The sequence below is a fragment of the Panthera leo genome, chromosome B3 (assembly GCF_018350215.1).
Source record: "Panthera leo isolate Ple1 chromosome B3, P.leo_Ple1_pat1.1, whole genome shotgun sequence".
NCBI lineage: Eukaryota > Metazoa > Chordata > Mammalia > Carnivora > Felidae > Panthera > Panthera leo.
In genome coordinates this window covers 64423924-64435266 of record NC_056684.1, presented here as the reverse complement: position 1 = coordinate 64435266, position 11343 = coordinate 64423924, and the positions used below count along the sequence as shown (strand labels likewise).

Below are 11343 nucleotides of genomic sequence, written 5' to 3'. Positions count from 1 at the left end.
AGAGTTCCATAGCGAAACCTCAGAAATCAACAAGCTGGTGTTTTGGGCCGCCTGAGTGAGTTGGCCCCTTTATTCCACATTTATTAAGCACCTACTATGTGCAAAATACTCGTAACAGGCTAGTGTACCGTACTTTAGAGAGCAACAATCCTGAAACCTCCTGGAGACAGAGGACTGATGAGGAATGCTGGCTTGTTTGGGAGGTTTTCCCACTTTCCTCCTCATCAGGAATCGTTCTACCCCTCAAGGTGGAAGGAGCAACAATCTTTTTACTCTCAGGTCGCACAAACCTGAGAATGAAGAGAAAAGCATTGCACCCAAAGCTAGACTGAAAGCTCGGGAGATGCGTCAGAAACTTAGGATTCAGTCCCCAGGCTGGATCGTGTATAGGCTGGCTTTCTAGGTGGAGAAGGGATAATAGAATTTGCAGAGCCAGGAGCTGTGTGTGAGTCCTCTAGTCCCACAGACCCTAGACTCCCGGCTGAAACCCCAGCAGGTTTCTGTGCAAAAACCTTTTGAGATGAATGCATACATTGTCCTCTAACAATGCAAAAGTGACAGCTGCCTATTCAATAATCGTTCCGCCTCCGTTTAGAGCAGTTCGTGCCACAGAGGCATCTTCTGCGCTATAGTTATGCAACCTCACTCGCAGCGGGAGTTATTTCCTGTGCTTCTGGCTGCGCCAGATTCATGTAACACGCCTACTCTGGGCTTCAATGGAAGTCGTTCTCCATTAACAACCACTCTAGCTTTCGGAGATGAATGCCCTGCACAGCATACCCCTTGCGCAGTAAGAATCCAAGGTATTAAAACTAACTCTCTCTCTAACACACACACACACACACACACACACACACACACACACTCCCGCTGTGCATGCAGCTAGGGGATTGCAGCAATGCAACCAGAGGGACAGCAGGCGGAGCTCTCTTTGTACGGTCCCTCCCCCTAACCCCCACCAACTAAAAATGAACTCATGCCAGTTCCATTCTTTGCTCTGCAAGGAACACACACACACGCACACACACACACACGCGCGCGCGCCCGCGTGCGCGGGGCAAAACAGAGCAGCCGCTAATTTCCTCCTTGAGCACACTGTCATTCTAGCCTTCCCGTTCTAACAACCCGGATATTCCAAAGCGAGTAACGGGGAGTAACGGGGAGTAACGCGGCGCAACAATGCAACCTCCCAAGCTGCTCCCCGTGCAGCTCACACCCCCGCCCCCTTTCGCAGCGTGCCAAGAGTTTGGAGCGCGCGCACGCACACCGAGCGCGGTGCCTGGCATATCCCTCCGCCTCCCTCCTCCTTTCCCCGCTCTGTGGCTCGACAACGATTTGGGAAATGAAGGGAGGAGGGAACTACTTTCCTGAAACTTGCTATGCTGCACACGACTTCGACTTGCAGTGATTCGCCCGGAGGCCGCAGCTTTTAGCCCTACCCACACGCCCTCACAGCCCGGGTACTGCGCTCGGCAACCCCACCCCGTGCCCGCTCTGGCCCCCGGGGGAGGCAGGCGGCCGGGAGAAGTCGCCAGGGACTACTTCGCCTCCTTCTCCCGTGGGCGCCCCCGGTTCGGGCAGCGGCGGCGGCGGCGGCGGCGGAAGGAGCGGGCGGCGTGAGCGCTTCCGCCGCCCCCCTCACGGCTCCCCTCTGGCGGGTGTGAGGAGCTGGCCCGCCGAGCTGCTGGTGGGCACCGGCTGGTGGGGGGACCTGCGGCCGTCCTCCTCGCTCTCCCGCCGTTTCCCGGCACCCTGTCTCCTGGGCGCGCCCGCTCTACTCCGGCCCGGGTGGGGGCGATCGGCTCGCCTGTCCTGGCCTCACACGCTCCCCGCCGCCCCCTCCTCCCCCTGCTGGAGTTGTCCCGGCTGGAGCGTGTCTGGAGGAATCTGCCGCCGCGAGGCCCCTCGCTCGGTCCTGCTCGTCCCTGAGGACCGCCCCGGTCGCCGCCGGGCGCTGAGCGGGCAGCCGGCGGCGAGGTGGGAGATGGTGGGGTGGGCTCCGGCAGGACCGCGCCGCCGCCGCCCGGAGCCTGGGCTCGGCACCCTCCCGCCGGCCCCCACCGAACGGAGCTCAGCTTCCTCCTCGCCGCATCCCTGAGGGAAGCGCCGCCTCTGCTCCCGGGTTCTCCGCCCGCCCGCTCCTTCCTGGCCGGACCCCGCCGCGCTCCACCCTGGTGGCGGGAGGAGCAGCTCTCCAGTCAGCCTTCGCAGCCCCTCTCCTCTTTTTCCTTTCCACCCACCCTCCCTGGCCTCCTCGGATCCCTTGGCTGGGCGCTGAGGCGGAGGAAGAGGCTGGGGTCGCCACGGCGGAGGTTGTTGCCGCCACCCCCCTGCGGGGGTGGCCGGGGTTCCCGGCTGGGGGGGCACCGTTCCGGGTGAGGCGTCCACCATGGTGAGGCCCCTGAGCCGCTGCCCCCGCGCCCCCCCGGCCGCCGCTGCCTCCTGCCCCTCGGTGCTGCTGCTGCTGCTGCTCCTCCGCCTGCTCTTGCTCCTCCATCTCCAGATCGGATCGCGGTGAGGGAAAGATGAGCGAGGAGACGGCGACTTCTGACAACGAGTAAGCGCCTCATTGATCTTGATTAGTAACCCCCCCCCCCTTCCTTTCGACGACCCCTCCGAGACTTGGGTGCCGGAAAGCTTGCAAACCTGGAGAGTTCGGTGCATCTTATTCTGGAGATAACGTTTGATTTTTTAGCCATTTTATTTAATGGCAGCACCCCCCACCCCCCATGCATTTAGTTGTTCACTTTTGGGGAGGGTATTGAATGTTGGGGTGGGATGGCAGTTGTACGTCCATGAGATGGAGTAATGTGGATGGATGGTGGCGGGGTAGAAATTACCTCTTTGCCTGGAAGCCCCTGGCTTGTCCTTTTTCACTTAACATATCTATCAACATAACCTGAATATCCATCCTGTTTCCTTTATAGCTATTTCACTTGGAAACTAGTGTGTGGGAGCACCTCCTGCAGCAAACTGCTCTTGAATCTTAATTCGATGAGTCAGTGACTCTTAAATACCGATTAAGCCTCCCCCCCCCCCTAAACTTATGACCTGTAAGCTTCATGTAAAAAAATGGAACTAGGGAAACATTTTTAGAATTTAATGACATTAAGGACACCTGGAGTGTAGGAGATGTTGAACTGTTATATTTTACCTTTGCGAATGCTGGACATGTCTTTACCAGGAGCATAGAAGAATATTGAATGTTAATTTTTATCTTTCAGCTGTGTTGAGAAACACAATTTACGTTGGTTTAACAGTATTTACATTGCTGAATATGTTGATTACTTCATTAACTTCTGGACTGTCATGGTTTTAAGTTTTTATTTGGGCTGTTTGTTTTCCAAACGTAATACGTTGCCTTTTAAATATTTTTTGCTTTAAAGTAACGGCTGCCGGAAGGAATAATGGTTGCGGGAACAGTTTTTATTGAGACCGGATTTAATATTCATGCAGAATGTTTGCATCGTTTCCTTGTAATTAAGTTCAAGTTTTGTTTATCTCTGGAGGATTGGAAAGAGTTAAGAGAGGACTAGTCCTAGGATGCATTCCTTTAAATAAAGTGCATTCCTCGAGTCAGACCTTTTTGAGTGGACTTTTAAATCCGAAAGCCTAGGCCTGTTTAACGTAAAATAGCTTGAGAAATGCCAAGCGGCGTTTCTTCTCAACCCCCCCACCCCCAACACACTCTTATGATGAGCGGGTGTGGGAGAAGGTAGATTGCTGCAGTGTCAGTGCAGTCTAGAAGCAGAAGTGGCCGCCATGTTCTCTCTCTTTTTGTGAATCGCCCTCATTTGCATAGCACACTCTTCATTCATAAAAAAATAATTAAACATCCATCACCTTGGACATCTTGAAAGGATTTCCCAAGATAAAAATTCGAAGCTTGACGGTCTGTCTTCGTGTAGGTTTTTGAGTTCAGGGAGTAAGGAGAATTCGAAGTTACAGGTTAAATTCAAAAACATACGCACACACAAACAACTACCCCTGTTCTCAGAATGTTGACACAGTTATGTGGGAAATATCAGTTCGGGGAGGTGCTGGGATCACGTGATCGCCTCCATTCATAAAATACCTGGCTGTCCATTCACAGTGCAGTACACTGTCTCATTGCCTTCCGCAGATTAGACCTACTTTGAGAGAGATCAAGAAGTATCTCAGATAACGCTTAGTTAGGGGAAAAACTGCTAAAAATCCTGAACGGAATGACGATCATTTTTACTGTTATCTTTTAAGAAAGTAGCCTGGATCAAAATGTCAAGTTCTATTTGAGAGATGGAAAAAGGCGAATTACCATATTTAAACTAAAATACTAATATTTCCTTTTTGGATGCATCTATTAGAAAAACAAATGAGGGAATGTGAATTGACACGTGTAAAATAAATTGTTTCTAAATGGGCTCTTTCTAGAATACTTGGCCATGGACATATTAAGAATCCAAGTTTTTCAAAAAGGTAGTGAAATCAGGTGGATGATACTGCTGTTAACACTGAAATGAGTAAAAGTTCCCAGTAGTTTAATCCTAAATATGTTGATATTTGAAACACCAAATGACAAGTTTTACTGAGAGGATTGCTTTTTTAAAAAATTTTAAATTTAATTAATATAAGAACTTGGCAATTGGCTCACTCACTCAGACTTTTAGATTTCTGCTTTCATGAATTTCTCCTGCTTTATTAATATGTTATTTCCTAGGGGCTTTGTTATGTTAGTTTTGATAGAACAGAAAAATATGCTTTAGCGTATATATTATTTCTCTAGGAGACGTTAATTCTCCCTGGGGACAAACTCTTGGGGGTTTTATTTAAAATTTTTTTTTTATTTTAGGAAGTGATGTGTTCATCTGGTAATCAGTTTTATTAGAGCCAACATTGTACATTAGCCAAATCACAAAGTGTGAACTTCTTTGGAATGTAGCTTTTATTCCAACAATTTATCTTATTTTTAATATATACAGTAATGTTTTGAAGTGGCAATTTATTGTTTATAATCATATATAGTTTGAAGAAACAAAAAATATGTATGTTATTGTAGACGCCCTTAAAGCCTCAGCATAGTAAAACTGCCCTGTAATACAGATTTTATTTGGGCCTTACATATATTTTTTTCCCCACTTTTCTCCTTTTTTAAAAGCCATAATCAATAGGAATTTAATTACATTAGAGACTGTTCCTAACACTTAAATGTTTTTTCCACCTGATTTTGGCCTTTAAAAAAAGTGAAAATCACCAATATCTTGGGAAACTTAACTTTTTCTAGACAAATATTGTGGTAAAATCCAGTAAGGCCTTTAGAGGCCTCATTTTGAAATCCTCTAGTACATGCTCTGTTATTTGAAATTAAAGTTCTGTGTAGAAAGACAGATAGCTCTCAAAAGTTGATTGTGTATATGTATGTAATCAGTAACTAATGAAGGATTTGTTATATGCAAGACTTGATCTTACGCGATGTCAAATTTAGGGAACGATTGGTAAAAGTCTGCTTTCTTTTCCAAACTTCAGTAATAACTGGAACTGCATTAGAAGTGTTATTTAAAAAATAATTTCCTCCTTGCAAGAGTAGTAATTTCAGATAATGTACAAAATAGTCTTTAAAGGGAGGTAATAATTTGTGTATTTATTATTCAGATAACAAGTCTAAACATTTGATATACTATAATTAAACCTTTCCTATGATGTTGATGATGAGTCCTATTCATTCATTGTATTTTTACTATGTTCCATGCACTGTAATGAATTCCTTCTTTATGATTTTATGGATATATCCGTATCCTCTGTAGAGTGGAGTTGCGTAGTAGAAACTATCCTACCCTATTATGTTGTGACTTTTCTGTATCATTAAATATTTCGTAGAACAGTTTTTGATGGCTGTATTATGTGCAGTATATAATATACGTTAGTTTGAACCAGTTAACTATTTTATTCCTGAACAGTGCTGCATTTGATCCTGAGTTCTGTCTTCATTTAAATCTTTTACTCTTTCCTTGAGATAGTCTAGGAGTGGACTTAAAGGAGATGCAAATTTTAAGTTTTTTCTGCTAAATTGCCCTCTAGAAAAGAAAAACTTAGTATATGAGAGTGCTTATGTCTTGAAATGTCTGTCCAGTTCTTTTTGAAAAAATTTTTGCCAATTTTGAAGGTGGAAATGAGATCTTGTTCCTATTTTTAAAGTGCTGGGTGGTAAAATAAAATTGATTAAAAATACCCAAAAAACTAGTTAGGTTGTTTTGGGCAACCAGACTGTTTTTAAATACCATATTACACATAGAATTAGGGGCGCCTGGGTGGCTCAGTTAGTGTCCAACTGAGTGTCCAACTCTTGTCATAATGTCATGGTTGGTGAGATCAACTGCCCCTGGGCCCTGTGCTGATACTGTGGAGCCTGCTTGGGATTCTCTATCTCTCTCTGCCCCTCCCTCACAACTTCCTCTCTCTATCTCTCTCTCTTTTTCAAAAAAAAAAAATAAATAAATAAACTTTAAACAAATAGAATAAAGTCATCATATAGAAGGTTTTTGCAGATAATTTACCTCTTACCAACTTTCATGCAGTATGGTTTAATGTAAAGAGCATTGGACTTGGAATTGGGAGATGCCTTTTTGTCATTGTCACTAATTATTCTGTGATTCTGGACAAGTACAGCCTTTGTGGGCTTCTGTTTGCTTGTTTCATTTGAGCAGCTTGAACTAAGCATCATTATAAGCCCTTCCTGTACTAAATTACTGTAAAGTAATACAGTGATAGGCACATTACAAGTCGCCAGACTACTTGTAACATGTGCATTGGTTAATTGATTAATTTTATTATATTGTTTTTGACATGTTTAAGCAAATAAAAGACTTCCAGTAGAAATCTGGTAGGAAGCTGAAGTAAGAGCATGAATTTTGAAGAACCAAGATACAAAATTTGAAAACACTTGGTACCTTGATAATCTGTTAAGACTGTATTATTTTGGGTTTAATAGCCATTTGTTTTTGATAATATATATACACCTCATAGATGTGAGAACTTTGTACTGCTTTTCTTTTTCTTTTAAAGAAATATGGCCTCTGGATGAATAAGTGAGCAAAAGGCTATTGGGCTTAAACACCAATTTGAATAGTTCTAAAAGGAATGTCCTAAGAAGAGACTAGCTCTCATGCTTTACTTACTGGCTAAAAAGTGTCAAAAGTAAGTCTTTTCATTAGGTTTTTCATACTAATCATATTAACCTAAGACTAAGGGATAATTTTACAACTTCATTAGTTTAAGAAGTTAATGCAGGTAATGATTTTTTTCATTCTTTAACAGTTAGATTTAATTCACTATTTATGAAAAGTTTTGTGTCATAGCTGCATCTTAGAGTCCAGAGCCAAAGTCATTACAAATCCCTGAGATGTTTTTGTGGCACTCAGAATGGTTTGAAATGAAAAAGATCTAGTGATGTATTTTTGTTTAAGCATTGTTCATTATTTTTGTTAAAACAGTTCATTAGCATTGGGTCTTAGACTGAGGTGTTAAATTGCTTAGACATAGGGTTCTTAGAATTGAGAGTGTTTTTTACTAATCTCTAATTGAACCTTGCTTACATTTATAATTGAAGGAAATTCCAACAAACCATAGCAGCATCAGAGGTACTTGTGACAGGGGTTAGTTTCCTAGGGCTGCCCTAATATTAACAAAGCACCACAATACTGGATGGCTTAAAACAACAGAAATTTATTGTCTCAATTCTGGAGGTTGAAAGAAAGTCCAGGAATGGCAGGGCCATGCTCCTAGTAAGCCATTAGGGGAATCCTTCCTTGTCTCTTCCTGGCCTCTGGTGGCTGATGGCAATCTTGGGCATTTCTTGGCTTGAAACTGCCTAATTCCATTTTCTGCCTTCATCATCACATGATGTTCTCCCTGTGTGTCTTCACGTGGCCACGTGACATCAGTCATTGGATTAGGAGCCTCCTCTAGTATGACCTCTTTTTTTTTTATATAATTTAACTTTATTTTTTATTTTTTAAAATTTACATCCAAATTAGTTAGTATATATGAAGCAATGATTTCAGGAGTAGATTCCTTAATGCCCCTTACCCATTTAGCCCATCCCCCCTCCCACAACCCCTCCAGCAACCCTCAGTTTATTCTCTATATTTTTATGAGTCTCTTTTGTTTTGTCCCCCTCCCTGTTTTTATATTATTTTTGTTTCTCTACTCTTATGTTCATCTGTTTTGTCTCTTAAAGTCCTCATATGAGTGAAGTCATATGATTTTTGCTTTTCTCTGACTAATTTCACTTAGCATAATACCCTCCAGTTACATCCACGTAGTTGCAAATGGCAAGATTTCATTCTTTTTGATTGCTGAGTAATACTCCATTGTGTATATATACCACATTTTCTTTACCCATTCATCCATTGATGGACGTTTGGGCTCTTTCCATCCTTTCCATACTTTGGCTATCAATGGTGCTGCTATAAACATGGGGTGCATGTGTCCCTTTGTAGGGTAGTTCTATTTTTAGTTTTTTGAGGAATCTCCATACTGTTTTCCAGAGTGGCTGTACCAGCTTGCATTCCCAACAACAATGCAAAAGAGATCCTCTTTCTCCGCATCTTTGCCAACATCTTTTGTTGCCGGAGTTGTTAATATTAGCCATTCTGACAGGTGTAAGGTGGTATCTTGTTGTGGTTTTGATTTGTATTTTCCTTGAGCATTTTTTCATGTGTTGGTTGGCCATCTGGGTGTCTTCTTTGGAGAAGTGTAGCATGACCTCCTCTTAAATTAATTACGCTTGCAGTAACCCTATTTCCAAATGAGGTTGTATTGAGGTAGAGGGTTAGAACTCAACACATTTTTTTAGAGGGATATTAATTCAACCTATAATACCAATATAAATCAGATTTTTTTTTCTTACAGTACAATTGCTATTCATTTGTTACAGATACCTTGAAATAGCACTTGTAGTCATCACTACTTTGAAGTTACAGTAGGGGCACCTTGTGGGTTCAGTCTTTAGAATGTCCAACTCTTGTTATCAGGGTCATGAGTTCAAGCCACCACCCCATTGGGTGTAAGGCTTACTTAGAAAGAAATGAATGAAGTTAGTTATTAAACCATTGGTAGAGCTTATAAATATTTTAGTGTTAATAAAATATATATTACTATATCAAAATTAGAAAATATTTTGATAATTATTTCAGTATAATTTTTTTAAGTTTATTTATTTTGAGAGAGACAGAGACAGTGCAGGTGGAGGAGGGACAGAGAGAGAGGGAGACAGAGAATCCCAAGCAGGCTCAGCACTGTCAGCATGGAGCCCCATGTGGGGTTCCATCCCATGAACCATGAGATTATGACCTGAACTGAAACCAAGAGTCAGATGCTTAACCGATTGAACCACCCAGGTGCCTCTAATTTATTTCTTTTGTGTTCCTGTGTATTTTAAGTCTTTAATGTTCTGAGAAGGGGGCCATAGCCTTCACCAGATGGCCAAAGAGATCTACTGGCACAAAAGGTTCAAATCTCCTGCTATAGACTGAAGCCCAGAAGGTTGAACCCCATAGATAGAGTTATAAAATAGGAAGATTAAGAAACATGAAGGGTAGGGGTGTCTGGGTGGCTCAGCTGATTAAGCCTCTGACTCTTGACATCACCTCGGGTCATGAGTCAGGTCATGATCTCATAGATTGTGGGTTTGAGCCCAGGGTCCGGCTTTCTGCTGAGAGCGTAGAGCCTGCTTGGGACTCTCTCTCCCTTTCTTTTCTCTTCCACTCCCCTGCTGGCGTGCACACTCATTCTCTCTCTCTCTCTCTCTCTCTCTCTCAAAAAAAAAAAAAAAAAAAAAAGGAACATGAAGGGTAAAATGAACAAGTCCAACATACAGCTAACAGTTCCAAAATAAGAGATTAGGGAGGAGAGGAAATATTCAGAGATAATGGTTGAGAATTTTCAAGAAGTAGCAAATCAAATTCAATTCAGTGAACTAAAAACAAAGCCTCATAGTCAAACAGGGTTTATCTTGAGATTGCAAGAGTGGATCAACATGAGAAAACTGATGTAGTTTATCACATTTGAAGATTAAGGAAGAGAAATAATACAGTCTTTTAAAATATTTTTAATATTTATTTATTTTTGAGAGAGAGACACACACACACAGAGTGTGAGCGGGAGAGGAGCAGAGAGAGAGAGGGAGACACAGACTCCCAAGCAGGCTCCAGGCTCCAAGCTGTCAGCATGGAGCCTGATGAGGGGCTCGAACCCACAAACCGTGAGATCATGACCTGAGCTGAAGTTGGGTGCTTAACTGACTGAGCCACCCAGGTGCTCCACAAATAATACATTCTTAAATGCCAGAAGTGAAGCATTGTCTTTCAGTCTCTGCCCATAATATGGAAGTAAATGTTAATAATTTAAGTAAATTTTAATAATTTACATATTTGTAGTATGCGTTCATGAATATAGATTTATATTTCTACTTCCTAGAATTTTAGACTTAATATTTCTCATTTAAAATAAAGATGTTGGATTTGGTCAATTTTAGGATATCTTTTAGTATAAAGGTTCTAGAATTCTAATAAAACACTAATATCAGAGTGTTTTATTTAGCATAAGGTCACCAAGCTTTTTTATCCAGTTTTATTGTGAATTACATTGATATTTTGAGTTTGCAATTAGCGGTCAGTTTTGGGTTTGCTTTCATGATAATATGTAAAAACATTACAGAATTTTAGTTGCTTGAATTAGATATATGGCTTTCTTAGTTTTTCAGGACAGATACTATTAGTAACTTTGTTTGAGAATTTCAGTGCAGGGGCATTTGGGTGGCTCAGTCAGTTAACCCCATCTGACTCTTCATTTTGACTCAGGTCTTTGATCTTGCAGTTCCTGAGTTCCAGCCTCATGTTAGGCTCTGCACTGACAATGTGGAGCCGACCTGGGATTCTCTCTCTCCCTCTCTCTCTGCCTCTCCCCTTCTCTCTCTCTCTCTCTCTCTCTCAAAAATAAATAAACTTAAAAAAAAAAATTTCGGTGCAGTGACATTTGAGTGCCTGCTAGGTACTTGACTTTTCCTTAGCCCTGGAGGTGCAAAGATAAGTAAACCCTGATAACTGCTTTCACTATCCAAAAAGGGAACTAGATCCCTGTGAAACGTGATGTGTGTTCTGTGTCTGCAAATTCTTCAAGGCTCAAGGAGAAAGTGATTCTACCTGGCAGCGGATGGCAGTGTGGGAGTTGCGTGAAGGACGGCTTCAGAAAAGAGGTCGGATTTTACGAGTCAGCCAGAGATAAGGATGTTTGAAAGGGGAAAGGCATTTCAAGAAGGGAGGGGAAAAACAAAACAAGAACAAGCATGGAAGGGGAAATAGAAAGTTT

General features: G+C 42.5%; 1 protein-coding gene across 1 annotated transcript in view; it reads left to right on the top strand.

Moving 5' to 3' along the window:
• Positions 1 to 2117: 2117 nt before the first annotated feature.
• SPRED1 (sprouty related EVH1 domain containing 1) overlaps positions 2118 to 11343 on the top strand; it is a 137031-nt gene continuing 127805 nt past the window's right edge. The window contains exon 1 of the mRNA XM_042942455.1: positions 2118 to 2557. Coding sequence (XP_042798389.1) covers positions 2526 to 2557 — 32 coding nt within the window. The 5' untranslated portion in view covers positions 2118 to 2525. The remainder of the gene's footprint in view (positions 2558 to 11343) is intronic.